General features: G+C 36.7%; 3 protein-coding genes across 3 annotated transcripts in view; 1 reads left to right on the top strand and 2 right to left on the bottom strand.

Moving 5' to 3' along the window:
- Positions 1-5900, bottom strand: part of Rhea (rhea) — a 133247-nt gene extending 127347 nt beyond the window's left edge. Inside the window, exon 1 of the mRNA XM_064042082.1 lies at positions 5506-5900. The gene's annotated coding sequence lies outside the window, so the exon portion shown is untranslated. The remainder of the gene's footprint in view (positions 1-5505) is intronic.
- A 6413-nt stretch (positions 5901-12313) lies between these two features.
- Positions 12314-13554, top strand: LOC110384679 (trypsin epsilon). Its single transcript, XM_021346087.3, has 2 exons — positions 12314-12689; positions 13011-13554. The coding sequence occupies exons 1-2, from the start codon at positions 12382-12384 to the stop codon at positions 13552-13554; spliced, it is 852 nt and encodes a 283-aa protein (XP_021201762.1). The 5' UTR covers positions 12314-12381.
- A 547-nt stretch (positions 13555-14101) lies between these two features.
- On the bottom strand, positions 14102-16244 carry LOC110384681 (trypsin epsilon). The gene is made up of 3 exons (XM_021346089.3): positions 16034-16244; positions 15236-15421; positions 14102-14649 (listed from the first exon to the last, which is right to left on the bottom strand). The coding sequence occupies exons 1-3, from the start codon at positions 16144-16146 to the stop codon at positions 14115-14117; spliced, it is 834 nt and encodes a 277-aa protein (XP_021201764.3). The 5' UTR covers positions 16147-16244; the 3' UTR covers positions 14102-14114.
- Between the last annotated feature and the right edge of the window lie 5387 nt (positions 16245-21631).

Here is a 21631-nt window from a genome sequence, read left to right as displayed (position 1 = left end):
CATAAGGCTTATTACAGACACGCGATATTGTAGGTATTCGCTTCGTCATCACACTGTGGCGCCCACGACTTGTAGATAAAGTCAGCAAACAAAAAGTAGCTACAGCCGGAGCTGCGGGATTGTTCGCGCCAGTTACCGCGGCGCTGGTACATAAAGGGCTTAAGAAGGAACATGATGGGTTTTAGTTGGTAAGAGTCTGACACTCGCTCATGCTGCACCCACAGCGGGAGAGGTCATTTGATGACATCACATAAAACAAGCTTCAAAAGTAGCTCCTGCCGGGGCTGCGGGATTGTTCGCGCGAGTTACCGTGGCCGTAGTACCACAGATTATATAATAGTTACTACGTAACAGATAAATCACTCCATACAAAAAAGTCCATACCTACTGTTATAAGCACCTACAAGTTCCCCAACTACCTACAAATTCCTAGTTGCATTATAAAATGAACCTTAAAAGCTCGAGCGCTTGATTGTTATTCGAATGCGATAGCGCACAGTTCAGTGACCGCAACCGTGCCGTGGCCGTGCTTAGGGTTGCTACTTACAATTTATTAATATTTACGTAGGAAAACAAAGTTACGTAATATCAAGAATATTTTTCTTTAGTTAACTATTGTATTGCCTACTAAAATGGAGTATGGGTACATATTACTAAATATTACCTAATACCTACGTAAGCATAGGAAAGTACTTAAGTAAAGCTTTCGTCAAAATCAAAGGCGGTTTCCAACTATTTTTCGAGCACAAGTGCCATACCCCATATGGTACAACTCCGTCGAGTGTTGATACATACCTAAAATTGGTTACTGCGTAGCGACACGCGTAATGTTCCGAGTCGTCATTAAGTTGGACCAGAACTATACCTACTTACACTCGAGATGTGTTTTGAGCTACAAAACTCAGAATACAGTTCATATAACTAAGTAGGTATCTAAAGTAAAATAAGTACCTAATGATCTCTGTTGTTAAAATCATAAAGTAGATAAGTATTAATTTATTTAAAAAAAAATAGAATTACTAGATAAGCTCATACATATAAAATGTTTCTAAATCTTACAATAGTCGCTTATAAACCAACACAACTCAAAATAATCCATCAGTTTGTGAGGTAGCTTAAAAAAACCTAATAAAAACCAACAGCATAACATGCCGCGAAATAGAAATAATAATATTGGAGCGCGCGCGGCGCGTGTGACTGTTGTCCGCCCTGAGCCGCGTGGGGCTACCGGTAACCCAGCGAGCGGTAGGCATTTATCGCGCGCAAGTACGTCGAGTGACAGAGGCCTGGTAGTACATGAAGGGCTTAGGAAGGAACATGATGGGTTTTAGCAGTAGCGGCGTAAGGGGGGGGCGGAGGGGGCGGTCCGCCCCGGGTGCCACATCTCGGGGGGTGCCATCTTGGTCGGCACATATCTGCACGACCAGGATGGCGCGGGCAGAAGAGACAAGTCACTAAGGGTGCCATTCTAATCTGCGAAGCCTAGGTTCACTACCATTTACTGCGCGATATTCACATTTTAAACAAAACTACAACAGTGCATGTGCGAGACATCGAGGCGGTCACCCCTTTCAGTCCGACTGTCACCCTTCTCTTGTATTTTTGCTTTTGTATTTCTTAAATGAATTCCTCGAAGTTAGAAAAAAATTTCTCAAAAAGTTAAACCACCGAAGTAGCAAAAACAACTGACACTCGCTTTAGTTACGCCTAAATAGCTTTTAATTTATGCTTAATTCTGAGTTACCTAAATTAAAGAGTCCTCAAAAATAACTATAAAAAAAATTCACTTTACAGTGGATATTTCTAAGCTGTTTAGGCGCTATTTGTAAGCGGAGGTGAAGGACTTTGTGTCCCAAATCTCAAAAAATTTTCAGCTCGCTATGCTCGCAGTTGCTTCACTTTCCGGTCTTTTTTTTTCAAACATGTTTGAGTACTTTTGTGTTCCAAAACTCGAAAATTTCGCGCTCGCTGCGCTCGCGCCTTACACTTAACAGTAGTTTCTTTGCATAGGTATCTTTTTGCATCCCAAATATCAAAAATTACGCGCTCGCTACGCTCGCGCCTTCTTTACTTTACAGTGCTTCTTTCAAACTTGTTTGAGTACTTTTGTGTTTCAAAACTCAAAAATTTCACGCTCGCTGCGCTCGCGCCCTACACTTTACAGTAATTTCTTTATATAGGTATCTTTTTGCGTTTCAAATATCTAAAATTTCGCGCTCGCTACGCTCGCGCTCGCGTGCTTTTTCCAAACTTGTTTGGGTACTTTCTTGTTAATTCTGTATGATTCTTTTTACTACGTAATTATATTTTGTCGTTTTTTTGGGGCGCAGGCAGGGTGCTCAATAAGTAGTGCGCCCCGGGTGCCGCCCGATGCTACGCCGCCACTGGGTTTTAGTCAGTAAAAGTCTGACACTCCCTCACGCTGCACCCACAGCGGGAGAGGTCATTTGATGATGAAAAGTGGCTGAACAAAGCTACATTTTCAAAACCGCTAAACATCGTGTGGTCGATAAACTTACCAGAGTAGTTTAGGATTTCAACAAAATTTTCGCGTTTGTATTGTTAAGAAATGATGGGCTGTTAGGTAATAGTTTTAAGTTATTAGGTACTTTTGAAAATGGGGATTTCTTCATCTGCTTTTGACGCTAACCATACTAACTACGAATTCTGTTTATAGATCGACGGAATGACATCTAGAGACCATTTATAGTATTTTACAAGACTGCTAGTCTGTGTTAGAGTTTTTCTCGGAAATTGCTAAAGTTATTTGAGTTCATTTACGTACTTATGCTGTGTTGTGTATGGTAGGGCAGTTTTGAAAATAGCTTGAATAAAATTAGCTGTAGGTTCTTTCAAAGGCTGTATATCAATATCAATACCTACTACTAGATTTTTATAAATAAATTGTACAGATAAGGGTTTCAAAGTAAAGTAATAGCTGATAATATCGGTAACTCGTTAATTCTAGCGGTCAAAAAGCAAGCGGCAAAAATATGCAAAATCATTGTAATTTAATCCTACATACTGTTCCTAGAAAGGCCTAAGTTCACGAGCAACATTGGCGTTTATATTGTCGGTGAATTTGGGCCTAAGTATTATTTTTTTAACTCATAATCTCAACTAATAATAACCTGATATATACAAAGTAGTCATTTAACTACTTACAAATATCATTTCGTAGTATTAATTAACAAAACAAAACAGTGTAGCCCAGCCTTAACGATGCCTATTATAATCTGCATTGTGTACACATTCTACTGATAAGACAGTACAATGCAGCATGCTAATGTTACTGTTGTCTTTGCCTTAGATTTTAATATAAATAACTATTGAATAGAAGCCCAGTAAGGACAGAAATATAGGTTTAGACTAACCGTGAATTTAAATATTCTATCTGTGGATTTTCTTACTGCTGATTTCTTTCTATAAGATGTCTATCTGATGATTTCAAATGATCTTCAATTGCACAACATGGCAATCATAGATTAAGTTTTATAAATTCACCGTTATTACGGATGAAACTTTGACAATTACACAGACAGTAAACACAGATAGAAAGATTATTGAAATCTGCATTATCCTACACTAACAATGGAGCTAAAACAACAGCATCCTGTTGTAGTATTTTAGTATTCTTTCTCTATCAAATTCTTTTAATGTAAACAGATGCTCCGTCATAAGTAGTTCAGTCTTGAAGATTTTTTAAAGGTGAAATAGACTGGGCATGAACATATAGTATGAATGAACCTTTGTGCTATAAACATAACTTTTATTTCAGATAAAGATATATTGATGTTATCATATGCCTAGCCTTTTCCCGACTATGTTGAGGTCGGCTTCTAGTCAAACGCATCAGACAAAGTTCATTTCATCAATTTTGGTTCAGCGAGACAGGCAAAAAAATATCTGACAAACAAGTTACATTTAGGTTTCAGTAGTTTTATAAAACTAACAATGTTAATCAATGAAGTTATTGTGAAGTAGGTATGATAGTAAATTGTACTATAAATTGAAATCACAATCAATTGTTAATTAATAAAATAACAATAGGGAAAATAGTCTATGTATCAGCGTATAGTAATATAATTGGTTAATTGCCAATTAATTATTTTGCTTATCAATAGTAATATTTAATAAAATTCATGATATAAAAAAATGTATATTTTATAAGCATGTGAGAAATTGCAGTTTAGATATGTGTTCCATTAGAATTTTACTAGATATTACCTAGACAAAAACATTAAATGTTTTTTTTTTATATATAATATAGTTTGCAAAATAGGTTTCTCCTTTGATTTTAACGAGTTATGGGCTATATGAAAAATTAGAAAGTCATTTTGAATACCGGAACCATTTCGGCTAAATAATTAAAATTAAACATAATAGTTTACAGTACTTATACCAAAGCAGTATTAAAAAATGATAATGAAAAATACTTATTTATGAATTGAATCATTCATAGTGCACAATATTATGAAAGAAATAAATAATGTATTTTAAATACTCAGCTTCATTAGTCACTGCAGATGTAGATGAGAACATAAACTATTCATCATGTTATTTTATTGAATCATTATGGAAATATTTTAAGAATATAAGCACCATTTCAAATACATATTTTTTAGGTCTTTATTACAAGTTCAGCCTAAATTCCTATGAAGGATATAGTAAGTAGGTATATTAGTCTATTCCATGTTCAAATTGGTTTTGGTCAGACTAAAAAGTATCCATGTTCTGTATTGTAATATTAGTTAACTCCTAAGTACAAATTCTCAGTTTCTTGTCATAATTTGAGGAAGCTAATTATACCATAACAATTCAGCATTGAAGATATTCAAATAGCTAGTTTAAAAGGTAAACGAGTCGAGGCGAACCGTACAACGTAACTACTACCAAAAACAAAGTATTCTTTAGAAAATCTATTTAAGAAATCTGATGTCACACTTGGACATGTAGGCGCCTCGAGCAAGGCCGACAGAATACGCGTAAACTACAACCATTATTAATAATTAGAGCGCTGTTTTACACTAGCTGTAAGACCAGCAAACTTCAGAGGCAATTTACACGGCTTCTCCCCAAAAAAACGCCTAAAAAATTAACTTTTATCGCAAAAAATTACATGTAACTCTATGTCAACAAACCCTAGCGGCGCCAATTTAGACATGTTAACATGTAAACCTCATTAATTATCAGCATTAAACAGACGCTATGCTTCACGCAGAACAAGAATAACGAAGGAATTAGGTTACACTAAGCTTCCGATCGATATATTTATACAAAATCCTGAAAGCTCAAGTCACAAGATGGCGGGAATATAACCCTACCGAATTGAAAACGACGGGACCATTAGGAAGTGCATCGATAATGACGCGACCTAAATTCGGTCGGGTTATACGTCTGATCGGACAGATGTAAGAATTCTCGTTTCCTACGAGTTTTCTGTAAAGTCGACAATGTTGCGATTACTGTATATGAGAGTTTGGGGTGGTATATAACTATTCTTACCGTTTTCGTTCTCCATTAGCGCTTAAAACAACACAAAACACTTAATTTTTTACACAAGCACTCACACGCCCATACGGTATGTAACAACATCACGAGTACTACTGCGCCATCTGGTGCCGCGCGCGGTGCGTTCTTGATCTAATGCAGCAATTACCTGTGGCTACGTTCACTGTGCTGGTGTTAATTTAATTTCGTCAGTGTAATTAGCGTAGTTAACTTTAAATTATGACTAATTTTCAATAAAACAACTATTATTAAGCATCAAACTGTTGAAAACACACGCGTTTAAGTCGTATTAATGTCCCAGTCTATTACGAATGCGGAATAAATTCATGTAACGCGCGCAGTATTGATTTTTTCACGCAGCTGATTCACTGGCAAACGTAATAGGACGTCCGATTTCGCGCAATCGAGAACAAAGTTTGACTCATCGTTATTTTTGTTGGATTTTTACGAAGTTCTTGCTGATAGTTTATTGTTAAATAATGCTGCATTCAGTAAGAAATTGCTTTGTTGATTGTATGCATGACCAAGTATGGTAAGTGGTCAGCTACGAGGTAGATGTTGATGTTTTCATCTTAGGAATTCATTGAATCAAGGCCGGCGTAGGCTTGGTGGACTTTTAAGGAAAGCTAATCAATCGATTTATCTTGTACTGCGTCGGCTACTTCCGCTAGCACGCTGATGTACTAATACCTACTTGCATTCCTAACATAGTTTGAAGGAGATAATAAGCAAATCGTTTACAAAATAATAACATGGTTTTTATAGTTAATAGTTTTACTGATTTGGTTACACAAAGAAGTCTTAAACCTTTAATATAATTAAATATCAGCTGGCAGAAGAACTTAACAGATAAGTACCTACTTACCTATGCTAATTGCTCTAATTACGCATAGGTACATTATACGTACGCACTTACAAAGGAAATCAAACAGAAGAATTATAAAATTTTGAATGGACGATTAGTAGGTACCGATGACTTAATTATGCCGAAGATACCTACGACAACTTTTTCATAATAACATTTTCCCAGCGGTATTCATGCCAAATATAAATCAAATTGCTACCATTTTCTAACCGCTAAATGTATTCTGCTGGCTCCTACATTACAATACGTGTTTTCATGTACCGCTTCAGTGTGAAAAACAATCGTAGCTTATTGATTTGCCGCCCGCAAGCATTTTCATACGAATCCGTGATAACTTGTACAAGCGCCATCTTTTGGCGACTAGCGGAACTAAGTTAACATGTAGTTCACGCGGGACCTACAAATTAGTTACAGCAAAGTGTTGCTGAGCCGTATTTGTTTTGTTTTGCTCTTCAATGAAAACTTAAAGAGAAATATTAAGAAAACGACAAAAACAAAAAATACTGATGATATAGTACAGTGCTTACAGTCACTTAATGTTTCTTCTTTTTATCTTCTTCGAATTATTAATTACCATAAATTATGCATTCATGACATTACTTACTTTACTTTTTGTACTCCTAATTCATACTGATTGAAACATCCGAGGGTGTGTTTCGTAACATTTTCTATACCATGTCACAGTTGTTTACAACCCCACACGCCATAAGCGCGAGAAACTTAACGACCAAGTAACATTTCACCCTCTTCCAACCCACTTAACTTAGAAAAAATCTTACAAAAACAACATACATTTAAAACTACCCCCAACAAGATAGAGATATAAAAACACGGAGTATGGAATGATGAGCGGAGGTGCCATAATCCGTTGCTGCGGAATTGTTCGCGCGAGTAACCGCGGTGTACATGAAGGGCTTAAGAAGGAACATGGTAGGTTTTAGTCAGTAAGAGTGTGACACTCCCTCACCCTAATAAAAAAGTGCCATAATGCAGGTAGGTCAGGCGCGTTCTTCTAGCTCAAATTCGTTCAACCAAAACGATGTTACGAGTTAACTAACAAAGTGTTCGGGTTCTTTGAAGTGGTCGACGATTTTTGGTATTACAAAAATTGATAGTTAAAAAAACTAAAAAACACGCTTTTAGAAAGCACATTTTTTTTTTGGATTAATTGGATTTGTAATTACGTTTTTAGCTAGTCAAACATTGTCATCAGAGCTCAGAGCGTGTGCATAATTTCATCCCAATCGAAGGCCGGGAAATAGGTCAAATTAAAATTCGAAGATTTTCTTACATACATAGTTACAAGTAAGGCTACTATAAATGGTCAGGTCCAAAGAATGAATATAAGGGTGAAGACAGTAAACTTCCCCAACACCCGCATTTTGTCGCGCTACTTTCTTAGGAGATTTTCCGTTATGGCACCTCCGCTAGTCATTTTGTTCTCCATGTACGAAGCACTAATATAGATAAATATCTTTAGTTCCCTCGCGAATTTTTTTGATAAATTGTCATATACGCGTCTCTTTTGCACTTAAGGATTTTGTCGTAAGTTAGAAAGGGATGGTGGGGAGATATGAATATTTTTATTGCTAAGGGTGAGTTGTAGTTTATGCTGTAAGTAAGTTGATTGTGTAATGTCGGTCACAAAAGTTTTGTGCTGTTTATTGCGGAGAAATAAAATATTTTTTTTAGGAGTTACAGGGCGGTTAAATGTGGAAAGCAATATGAATAATCTACCTATATACAGAAAAGAAAGTCGTGTTAGTTACACCATTTATAACTTAAGAATGGGTGAACCCTTTAAATGTACCTAAATTAGAGGAGAGATAGCTTTGAACCGGGAGAAGAACATATGATAATTTTTGTCACCATCGTGGTCGTGTCACCCACAAATTGTTTGCTAAAGCTAGTAAAAACTAAATACAGCTAAGTAATTAGCAGGAGAATAAAAATACCTAGTTTATGTACCTAAATACAATTCATAATTATAATATACCTAAGCATTAGTAATATTCCCCGTAAAATATTGTTTCTTTCTTTTTTTCAGTAACAAAACTTAACCGCCCGACAGTACCTACAATACTCATCCCAATGAAAAGATCTAACAATTAAGTTAAAGTTAAACGTTTGGGCGTCCGTTAATGGCTGAACTCATTTAAATAATTATTGTTTATGTGATAACTAATCGCTCAGTCATGTATGCACATTGCACTTATTTATTTATTAAATAACAAGTCTTAATTGAGTTTGGGAGTGCGATGTTCTTTTAATTTGCCCCTCGGGTGTCTTTTGGCAAGTTTGCAGTCTTTAAAGTTAATTGGTTTGAAGCAGTATAGAAGAAATTAAGTGCATAATGTTAAATACTTGTTAGATTGTCAAACAACGTGATATTGGCCTAATTCTTAGTGCCTTCGTTTGTCGTTTGTGTAAATATGTTTGCAAGTATATTTAGACTTTAGTAAAGGTTAAATTGTACCTAGTTTATCACATACCTACCTAATTATTTTAGTACCTACTAGACTGCATCTGCATCCTGAAAATACCCTAGCCTATCTATCATCTTCTAAAATGTCGAATTTTATCTCAATCGATTTAGCAGGAAAATGTAGGAAACAAGCTTCTAATTCAACCGCGTCTTCGGCAGACGTTATGAATCAGTCAGAACCAGATAGTCCTACTAAGGGGTACCTGCCTACTTACAGTGTTGCCCAGGTACCTGGGTTGAAGAGGTCAGATAGGCAGTTGCTCAATTTAGTACTCAGCTACATCGTGTTAGACTGGAAGCCGATCCCAACAAAATTCGGCTGAGCAAATAGATTTAAGACGGTTAAGTTTCAACTAACTTACAAAAATATCACTTTTCCCCTCTCCAATTTATCGAAGACATACCAAATCCAATCAAAACACTAGTAAATAAATCAGATGTTATCGCATAAGTTGTTACAATTGCAGTGGGGAGCATAACTTAGTTGTATCTATCGACAGGCCGAGTTGTTGCTGATGTGTATCGGACCCCCGTCGTTATGTCGCGTGCAAAGAGATGCATGACAGTTTTACAACTTGGAATAGTTTGGAAGATGGTGAATGGTTTCTTTTGTCACTCCAATTATAGGTAAATAAACCCGATTTTGGCATTTTTGCGTGAAAACGAAATAATTCGTTATAACAACAAAACATCGCCATCTAGCTTTTGCTCGTTTGCGATTTGATCCTTCTACATTCAGTGTTTTATAATTCTACATACCCAGTTTTTTTTCAAAAAGAAGTAGGTATAACTTATTAATTTGTAATTTAGGAGGAAAGCTATGTTAACCTGTTTCATTTGAAAACAATTTTTTTAGGTTCTTAATTTTAAAAATACCTTAGCAGGTTAGTTACTTAATTTTAAAGAATTTTTAAAAATATTTAAATTAGGTAATTTACATCAAATTGATCAATTCAGCTCCGTTCTCTGCTCCATAAGACTTTGCTACTTAGAAAGAACAAGTTTCTCACTTAGAACCACTAAAATAAATTGTATTAAATTTATTAAAATTCGTCTACATAACTTTACAAATCATACCCCACTGACAGCTACACATACTCAGCTAAAAGGCCTTCAGCAATACAATAATGAATCGCATCAAGCATATCACTTAGTAAAGAGCCGCTAAACTGTACAAACACGCGAAGCTCTCACACTAGAGGGGATGGAGAGCATTGAACTAATCTTACTAGATAAGATACGGTAAGGGTAATAATACTATGGCTTCCGATATTCGGAAGAATATCATGAAAAGATCATTATCCAACCACGGACCGTCTTCGCAAAGCGGTGCTTAACCTTATGATCACGCGATCGCTACTTAACCATGAGCTTCTCAAAGAGTTAAAATAAAAATATATTACCTTAAAGGGTTTCGAAAGAGTTCATCTGTCATTTAACATCTTTGGCTGTAGTTACGGATATTAACTTATGGGTATTAAGATGCCCAAGTGACTGGGTTGACGCAGTAGCTCCATTTGGCACTCTGGTACTCAGCTCAATTTATTTATTTACGAATTTTTGTACACACAACATAAGGTGACAAAAATAAAATAATTTACAAAGGTAATGCTTATTTAAGAAAAAAAAACTCAATCCCGTTCGACTGAAAGCCAACCCCAAAATAGTTGGAAAAGACTAGGGTAATGATTTATTTTCATGATGCAGGTGTTAGTTTCGAATAAGAATGATACTGCCCCATCCAGTACCCAATAATTCACTATGAACGGACGGCATGTCAATATTAGTGTGCCGCAGGACTGTGCACTCCGCTGGACAAACAACATTCTGCGGAAATCCGATTAGCCAAGTCAAACGTCACGCTAAATATGTCACTTTGTTATAAACGATGGTCTTGAAGAATTAATAATATGAGTATGAGGAGATTTCTATCTCTAGGGCCATAACCACTGGTAATTTGGACCCGATTGCCCTATATCAGTAGCTACCTATTTTTATAATTTTAAATAGTTTTTTATGTATTTAATATTTAAAAATGTTTTATAAAGTAAATAAACTCTAATACGAGTACTTTTTATATTCTAAATATGCTTAAATGTCTTTACTTACCTACTTACTCATTTCATTTCTTGCCTTACTGCTCGTAGTTTTACCGTGTCTCGAAGGATTGTTCCTGCACTTAAATAAAAAATTAAAAATTTTGAAAAACCCCCGACGGCAAAAATCTTATTGAAAAATAATAAAATAACTCAAAACCCCCGACTTAACCCAATTATATAGGAATATCCGTCGGGGGCTGCCATTAAACCAGCTAAAGGATTCCTAGTGTCGTGAATACAATTTTTGAAGAATTGTAGATGTTTAACGATGACATAAAATACACTCAATTAATTATTGAATTTTCATATAGAAAAGGCAGCCCCCGACGGTTATTCCTATATAATTGGGTTAAGTCGGGGGTTTTGAGTTATTTTATTATTTTCAATAAGATTTTACCGTCGGGGTTTTCAAAATTTTAATTTTGCTTAATTTTATTTCAGACTTTTAGAGAGCATATACGAATTATAGTCTATATAATATGTTATTGCAATATTATTTTGCACTGATATTGTAGCGCCCTCTAGTGTGTTACTGGCGTAATTTTTATTATTTGGGAACATGCATTAAGCACGTACACATTGCTGATGAAAACAGAATTGTAATCAGACGTTTTGATTATATTGCAACATTGTTTGGCACTAATGTTGTGGTGCCCCCTAGTGAGTTATAACCATGACACCTATCTAAGAACATGAACTCATCGAACACAAAACCGTTATTGAAAACCGCATCAAAATCGGATCATTAGTTTAGAAGGTAGGTGGGAACATTACTGTTTTGCACTAAAATTGTGGCGCCCCCTAGTGAGCTACAGCCATGACACCTGTTTAAGAACGTGAACTCATGGAACACAAATCCGTTATTGAAAACTGTCTCAAAATCAGATCATTAGTTTAGAAGATAGGAGGGAACATTACTTTGCTGTTTTGCCCTAATATTGTGGCGCCCCCTAGTGAGTTACAGTCATGACACCGGTCTAAGAACATGAACTCATCGAACACAAATACGTTATTGAAAACCGCATCAAAATCAGATCATTAGTTTAGCAGATAGGAGGGAACATTACTTTGCACAAACGCACACACAAACACACAAACACACAAACGCACAAACGCACATCTCTCACCCTAAACGCATATACCTGCTCCGTTCCGTCGTGGGTAAAAAGTAGCCTATATACCTACGTATTGATAAGCTATATTACTGCAAAGTTTCATGATGTAATTAATTAATGTAAACGAGACATGTTCATAATGAAATACATAAAAAAGGTTTCATTTTAAAATCTACCAAAAACAATTCCTCTAGCTAGATTATAAAAAGGCGACAAAACGCGACATCTTGTCAAAACGCTCAACCGTGAACGTCACACTATTAAAATACAACACAAAACTTTTAGAAAGCTTCATGAAAATTCAAAATGAAAGCAGCATGTCTCATTCTAACCTTACTCATCTTCTTAGCCATAATGGCTGTGTGCGTTATGGTGAAATTCGCGACAGATATAACAGTAGAGGAGAGGAAGAGAGAGTATACTCAAGGAGGGACAGTATACCAGTATACCAGGGCTATGGGTGTGATCTCCTTAAATGAGAACTCTTCGATGCAGATATCTGAGAGGTTTCCGTATGTGGCTGCTGTGACGAGGAATACATCCAAGTTTTGGTCTTTCGCTTGCTTTGCTAGTATCGTGCTGATTAAGTGGGTTGTCACTTCGGCTCATTGCAGGTATGAAAGTCCCTAAAACTAGCTTAGTTTTGCGTGTGTATTAGGATTACCTAATACTCTATTTCTATAAAGAAAATGCTCTTAGGTATACACCATCGGTATCTAATTTTCAAGTACTTAAAGAGGCTGACGAGCCGGTCATCCATATAAATTAACAAAGAAGGTAGCCTATTTATCGGGGAACTTTATGTCTACATATTTTCTGTATCCATCTCTCTTCATGTTAAATAGATTCTATAACATTTCATGTAGAGATGCTCTATAACCTACAGAACCTGAATAATTTCCCATCTTAACCTTTAAACTTCTGCTTTTTCTCAGACGTCAAAGCGCAACCCACCGTGTCCTTCTCTTCCACGATTTCGCTCGCAACTACACTCACACCTACCCCATCCTATTCTGGAGACTCCACGAGAAGTTCAATAGCAGCAACCCAACCCCGCGCTACGATATCGCCGTTGCAAAACTCAATGTGGACTACTATCCCTTCACTATGAAACCCTCAGTCTTCGATGATAAGGAGGCCACTGAACTAGAAGCCAGCATTTGGAAGACTGTATCAACTATGGATAAAAAACTGTATTTGACGAATGACTTTGATAAATACGAGGTCAGGATAGCTGATGCTGCGAAGTGTTTCGAAGGGTATGGAGTGGAATTGGATCAGAGCATGATATGCATTGACGTGTCAGATTACGATGACTGTTTCATCCATGAGTTTGGGCCTCTGTATTCGGGAGACAAGGTAGTTGGGATCCTGGCGGTCAAGCCGAGGGATTGTGATATGAAACTGGCTATTTTCACTAATGTATCTTACTATACTAATTGGATATTAAAGTCTACACACACCACTTATTATGGATGATATTTCGTTTATTCGTTATAGTGTGGTTTTATTTTTTTGTGGTCATTTTATTTCCACAACAATGCCTCTATCTATGAATCAGATTTTAATAAAATTCCTAATAATTCTCATCCTTATGTACTGTATAAATGTAATTAAGTAGAAGTCCTATGTGGAACCCACAAAGGGTCTAAGGCCCTGCACTGACAGCACTTTGGGTAGCGCTTGGGAACAAATCGCACTACCAACTTACACAGGCTGAGGACCCTGAAAAACTTTCAGTTCTCATGTAAAGTGAGCGCCTAAACTTCCAGTAGCAGCAGAATGGGTACCCCATGAAGTCACATTGGTATTTAGACACAATTGCTATCATTTTACTCATTTTTTCAATCAGCAGACATGGGTCCCAGGCTTGCAGTCGTAAGAATCAAAGCTCCAATCAAATAGCCATTAGTTGGCAAATCGGCAGCAGAATTAGAAGCCCAAGATGAATTCTTCAATCAAGCTTGTGTCGGGATACTACTAATGACAAATACAAAACCTTAAAACTAAAATAAAACAACCAAAATAAAAATCCAACATCAGGCATCGTAAGTCGATCTCAAAATCCAACTCGTGTAATAAGAAATATTTGTAAAAACGGAGTATTTCATATCACATTCAACGGGTGTAATAGCTATAACGCCCACTACTTTATCTCCTGAAAAAATGGGTCCAAATTCGTGGACGAAGCAATCGTCGTAAGCTGACGTGTCTATGCAGATTAGGCTATCGTCCATTTCAACTCCATAGGTCTCGAAGCATTTACCCTTGTTGCTGATGTTCATTTCGTACTTATCGAAGTGGTTGGTTAAGTACAGCTTCTTATCCATTGTCGAGACGGTTTTCCAGACACTTGCTACTATTGCGGTTGCTGCTTTCTCGTCAAAGTCAGCTGGTTTGACCGCAGAGTGGTAATGGTTTACGTTCATTCTGGCGACTGCTATATCGTACTTGGCGTTGGGGACGGTAGAGTTGTATTTCTCGTGGATTCTCCAGAACAGGATGGGGTAGGAGTGAGACTGGTTGCGCGCGTAATCTTGGAAGAGGACCACGCGGTGAGTGTGACCTGGTTGCCTGGAGACAGTTTACTATTTAATTAGGTAGCTCAGAAAGAAAGAAATAAACAAATTTTCTATTTCCATATTCAGCTTCTTTGGGTAAAAAAGCAGTTATTTTGGAATCTGCTATTAGAGTTACAAATACAATTTGGTATTTAACAAACGTTTGCTTCGGTACATTCTGAAGCCTAAGGTTCTAAACACCTCTTGCGTCTTTCTTCCGTTGAGTCTTTCTTCTGATCTCTCTCCCATCGCGTCAGAAGAAAAGATTAGGGATGCACATTTGTTTGCATCACTGGCTGGATTAAATAGATCATTTGATAGGCTATCTTTGCCAGTAGTAACGGGTAGTCAGAAGTCAGAACTCTGACAACCAGTCTTACGAAGAGGTGCTGGGTTTCCCGGGCAACTGATTGAGGAGGTTAAATAGGCAGTTGCTCCTTGCAACACTGGTACTCAGCTGCAACCGATCATTACACTGGAAGCCGCCCCCTACATAGTTGTGCAAACTACGCTGATGTTTATATTATTTGTCTGCACTTGGCTGATCTTTGAGAACAGCATCGTCGAAATCTGGCTGACATTAACAGAAACAAACTCACCTGCAATGTGCAGAAGTAACAATCCATTTCATCAAAATCACGCTGGCAAAACAAGCGAAATTCCATAAGCTGGTGGCATTCCTCATAACGGCAGCCACGTAGGGAAACTTGTTTATGAGGGTCTGGTTTATTCTATTGTCCGTCAGAGCCACCCACTGTCGCCGGTAGTTGTTGTGAGGGCATGGTCTGCGGAGAAGAAGAAGAAGAAGTATTACTTATTTGAAGAAGAGACCTTTGTTTTAGGTTGTACAGTTAAATAACCCCGATCACATCCCGAGGCAAGCCCTAGACTAGAATCCCCAAGGGAAGCGTAAAAGTCGCCGCCCTAAACAATCCTGGCGGCGGACGATCATTGCAGAGGCGGCAACCACAGGCAGAACGTGGAGCGAAATAAAGCGCGAAGCTCAAGACCGAACGCTACTGTAATATGGAATCCTTGGCCTGACTAAAGCTTGCACATATTCACACGGCAGGGCGCAGCTGTTGTTGACGTTGATGGCACAGACAATGATGATGGCAATTTACCCAGCAATTGTCTTTTTATATTGAGATACGAGTCAAGTCAGATCACGAGTTAATCCCGGTTGTATTGGAACTGTGCCTTGTCGTTCATGTGGTACTACATGAGCTTTATAGAAAGGTAAATATACTAGCTGTTTTCTACAGTTTCACCTGCATCCTATAGGTAAAAAGTAGCCTATAATTTTCACTGTTGGAAAGCCACATGCTTAGAGTAATATAGGCTATATTCTATTCCGGTTCGGGAACCACAAACTAAGAAAATAATGGGATTATCACCTGTCTGTATATTTGGTGTTGTTCCCGTATGAAGACATTTGCACCCCCATAATGACGATCGCCAAAAATATTAGTGACGCCACAATGAAAAAAATTATCGTAGTTTTCTTCATTTTGGTAATTTTGACGACTCTTAAAAGGACATGACATTATTGTAAAAATGTGTAAAAAATTAAAAACGTCCCATTTGTTGTGTTGTGTGACGTTTTGAGATTTTGGGTGCGTTCTGCGATTGGTGCTGTTAATTTGGTGTGAAAGAGTTTTTATTTGTTCAGATTACTGTTACTGTTACAGCCTTTTTATCGTCCCACTGCTGGGCACAGGCCTCCTCTCACATGGAGAAGGATTGAGCGTTAATCACCACGCTTGCTCAATGCGGGTTGGTGATTTCAGACTTTATAGTCCAGGTTTCCTCAAGATGTTTTCCTTCACCTTTTTATCAGCCATTGGTGTCTAAGTATACTTAGAAAGTACATACAAACTTAGAAAAGTTGCTCATACTCGAAAGGTTGGTTCTTTACCCACTAGGCCACCACGACTTTTGACATTTGTTCAGATTATTTTGTCAGAAATGGTAAATGATTTTGCAGTGAATTCCACTGGTAATATAATTATTCATTATAATATTTAATTTATATAGCTGTTCTATTTGTATAGCTGTTCCTGAGATCGCACCGCACTGAAAAAAATAGACTTGATATGTTGCCTATCCAATTCGCTTTAGTACCAAGTAGATATACTAGTAGTATGTAGGTATAAGTACGTGAAAACTTGTTTATAATGTGTTTATAATGTAATATTAAGTAAAGATTTTGGTATCTGACCACGATTGCTATGATAAAATGTTATTATTCGACTTCGGCTCAATAAAACCCAGAAGTCCACGAAAAAACAGGATAACCCGAGCATAGACTAATATACTAATATTAGTAACTAATAGACTAATATATTAATATTAGTCTATGCCCCGAGTAAAACATAACAGGGAACACCTAAAAATGCATATCGAATAATATTTTCGAAAATTTATGATGAATTAATAGTCATCGCCTCATTTAGAAACCGCAACGAAAAACTAAAACTAAACTATCTTCACAAATTACCATACAGACTTTATTGCACCTTACTGCATTGACATAAGGTCGAAAATTGAAGATGACTTTTGTTAGTGTACTTCTCAAGAGAATTTAAACCTTATGAGTTAAGGTGTAGAGTAGAGAATAGATTGTTTGCTACATGTTAGGGGGTCATAGAACATTAGTTTTCGAACCGAAAGCAATCGATTTGGGGGTGAATTTGTATCTATTTTTTGACGTCATTGATTTTGATTTAAAATATATTGTTGTTAGGGGTCCGTGGCTACATAAAGACTTGTCCCTTCATGACCCGGGATTATGGTTAAATATCAGTTCAATATGAATATCGTTCGGCAGTTTTTAAAGGAATGGGACCTCGGAATTTATACCAAAGGCCGTAATAGTATGAGTTTCAAGCTTCCAGATACTGATGTTTCCAATTTCTTGGGTTCAGCTTTCAGTTTACTAAGTACCTACTAACCGTTTTCCCGCGGTTTCACCCTACCTGAGAAAACTATATCTCCGCACCCAGATAAAAAATATTGTTATAGGTACATTATTATAAAATTCGGTCAGTCGTTTGTTTATTTGGTGTTCAAGATATTTATGTTCATCTTATCTTTAGCCTTACATTAAAGTTCATAAGTACTTCATAGCTTAGAAAAGTAACGTTTGTATTTATCTGCTCTGGGCCCGCCCACTCTGGCTTGAGACAACCACTAGGTACTTACTTCATATAATATTGAAGGCTGTAAAATCTTCTCAACCATCAATAAAGGAGTAGGTAATTCGAACGTCTATTGAACGTCTATTGAACATCTGTCTAAAAATTTTCAGATTATGACGTTGAAATAAGGTCCGTTTTGCAGCCACACTTTTTTAGACAAGCGTTCAACGGGTGTTTAAGTTTTTGTAGTATAGGTATGTATTTTTACTAGGAAAAAATGGCGCATCAAGAATCGCCAGGAAACAACTATCCACCATATCTACGACCATAGCTTAATCTTACAAAAACTATCAAAACAAAGCTCAAACCTAATGAGATGACCATTAACTCTCAGATGTCCAGATATCGCGTGACCCCCTATCTCTAAACAATAGTTTATTCGCCATGTGGTTTGGAAATTAGCAGTTAAATCCGATACTGTCCGACATTAACGGGTAATGAGGATGGTCAGTTAGGTCAGTGACCTTACTAAATCAATGCAATGTTGCATTTTAATTTGGTTATTGTTACGACGACTACCTACTGGTTTCTTCCGTACTTACTAACTCCCCGAATAAAAAGTAGCCTGTGTCTTAGCCGATACATTATTTTCGTCTATCTATGGTCTAAATGTATGTATTTATGGTATAAATGTCTTTATTTTGTGTAGTGTTTTGGCTTTAGGTTATTTTTTATCTGTGCACCAATTTAAATCGGTTCAGTCGTTTTGTTGTGATGGCCGGATAAAAGCTTTCCATGAACATCTTTTCACGTCTCTCTATTTGCTATTATGTGCAACATATGTATAAATAACATAATTTCTTACCCAACCTACTCATTATAATTTTATCCTATTTTAAATTTTACAACTGAATTTTCTTTATTTACATAGATATTTACAATACATATTTACAATAAAAATCAAAAACTATCCTAGTAAAACAATTTAAATTAATTTAGATATTCTAATAACGAAGATCCACATGGGAAACCACTCTCCAAAAACTCTATCGCATAAAACCATTTTGCGGAACCAATGATTGATACAAATAATTGTGTAACAACTCGTCAGTTGTGCAAACAGTGGTAAGTGGTTGAACTATCAAGTTAAACCCTTTGTTTGTGATGTATGTTTGTTTGTCAACGTGTATTGTTACTGGATAGCGATGGTTAAAGATTATTTAGTAGATGTTCCTCGCGGTTTCACCCGTGTCTTAGAGTAGCTGATTTCCGTACAATAATGAGAGGAGCCTGTGTGTTATGCTGATCTATCTACTATATCGGGTGTGTCGTTCACAATCACATTAAATTATAGACGTTAATATACTGGTTAATATATGTCGATTAGAACAAACAAACAAAATAAAATACTTAGGTACGTAAAATTTTAAAATAATAAGTTTCAAACAAAGTAAATAGAATAAAAAAGTGCGAGAATTAAAAGTCAGTCATTACAGATAACTGAAATTCGCCCTTGAAAAAGATCCAAACTCTTTCAGTCTTATAAAAAGATAACATTGTAATGTAGGTACCTTTCTTAATACAACATGTAGGTACACATATCTGAAACTGAAAGATTTCTGGTTATTTGAAATAGCCCAGTGGTTCCTGCTATGGTGTATGGGCATGTAAGTTATGTGCTTATCCATGTGCGCGATGTAATTCCCATATAAAAAACGGTCGAACCGCTGGCAAAATCATTTTTTTAACATTCCTTAAAATCCCATCCATTATATTATCAACCATTCACTTCGACATACCGTTTTAATCGAATCACTTGAGCACTAAACTAAAATCTCCCGCGTTCAGTAATCACATTAAACTGTACATAAATATCAGTTAGCAGTTACTGCGAGCTTTAACTCGCAAGTTAACTGTGTCGAAGGGAGTGTGATAGATGGCTTGTTAAAGTATGTTTGTTAAATTGAATTGATACTTGTTATCCATACTTTTGTACTATTATAATAAAGAGCTGAAACGTTATTTTATGTTTGCTTGTACCGTACGTAAAGGCTCTGAAACTTGAACTGATTTGAAAATCTTTCACTGTTGGAAAGCTACACTCTTCCCGAGTAACATAGGTTACATTTTATCCCGTTACGGGCAGTAGCCAGTAGACGACGGTGAAACCACGTGAAAACGGCTAGTCTACTAAAATATTTGATCTAGTTTGGGGGGTTGACGATTATGATTATTATTAGGAAGAGGTGAAGTGGTCACTAATTCATTGACCTAAGTAAATACATATCGCAAAAATGCAGAATGTTTTCAAGTGCATTATAAAATCTATAGGTACAATACCTAACAATTATGTACTACGTAATAAATCTGAAGAGTTTGTTTGTTTGATCGAACACTTTAAACACAGGAACTAAAAGAAAGATTTGAAAAATTCGGTAGTTGAAAGCAAATATCGAGAAACCTACATGCTACTTTTTATCCATATGATCCATGATTATCCATATGATTTCCGGGGTACAACAAAAATATTATATAAACAATTAAATAAGTAAAAAAAGTTAGTATAGTTAATATATTCTTTACAAATTAACTCGCAACTTATCAGCTCGTTAACCATATTCCTACCATATACTTATCAATCACACTTACTCCTCCCCTAGTCTCACAACTCCTCACTCCGGCGCAGTGATGCGTGCACGCTTGCAGTTTACAACCGGGGCGGTGACTGTCAGGGCTTTCTTTACCCTGTTTATTGTTTTTTTTTAACTGAGTGCAAATATGGATGTTCTGCAAAGACGTCAAAGGTTATGATAACTATTTGGCGCGTACAAGAATTACAACTATGTACTTACTTGAGATGAATGTGACAATCCACCGGTTTCTTACGACACGTAGGTAATTACTTCAACCATTGATATTTTCTTTCATCTCAAAATACCCCTAAAGCGAACTCAATACGTATTTCTCTACAGTCGCTATCGTACCTTAGATACCTATTGCTGTTCACCTAAACAAAATTACAAGGGGCTGATACTTTTCTGAATCTTATTTTTTCGGGTTTATATATGTGTTTATATACCTGAAAGGTGTCGGTTTTCTGCCGCATGCGACAGAGCAAGCGTTAGAACTCCAGCCTAAACGACGCGACGGTAGAAATGGTTTATAAATGTATTTCTTCAACCCAGACAATTTCCACCCATCCCTTTTGTACAAAAATTTCTTACAAGCAAGTTGTACACATAAAAATATATCAAGCTACTCGTCATGGATGCTACAGTATGGAAATGTGAAGTCAATGAGGCGAGCCTGTATCGAGAGGGCGGGCTTGATATATTGCCTGAGATGAGTCGCCCTACTGTTTGTCGAGTGAAGATGCTTAGTAGCTTTAGTAAGGTCATTGAACATTTTGGCAAGACGATTAGCGTGATTTTCCATGTTTGTAAAAGTAAGGTAAACCCATGTGACATCTGTCCATTTAAAAAATGTAGGTTACCACCTCTATTCGATAACAAATATGCAATGCTATTAAAAGAAACTTATTCCTACCATAGTTTAATTCGGCCTGAATCTCCTGGGATCAAACCAATCCAATTACCTACAGTATTTGCGTTTGCATAGGTACTAGACCCTAAAGATTATTAATATACCTAGGTACAGATATTTCTTTTTCTCCGAACTATTCCGAAGCTATTGAACCGATTGCAAACATCCTTCATTTATGAAGCTACTCTATCCTCGAGTAACATTGCCTATATTTCGTCCGGGAACAGGATCAAGTTCCTGGTGAAACCGAGAGATACAGCTAGTACCTATGTATAATAATAATAAAAGATTACCAAACCCATGTAAAAGTCC

Source organism: Helicoverpa armigera, chromosome 27 (assembly GCF_030705265.1).
Source record: "Helicoverpa armigera isolate CAAS_96S chromosome 27, ASM3070526v1, whole genome shotgun sequence".
NCBI lineage: Eukaryota > Metazoa > Arthropoda > Insecta > Lepidoptera > Noctuidae > Helicoverpa > Helicoverpa armigera.
Note: the sequence above shows the minus strand (reverse complement) of the source record. Positions and strands in the feature narration are given on the sequence as shown.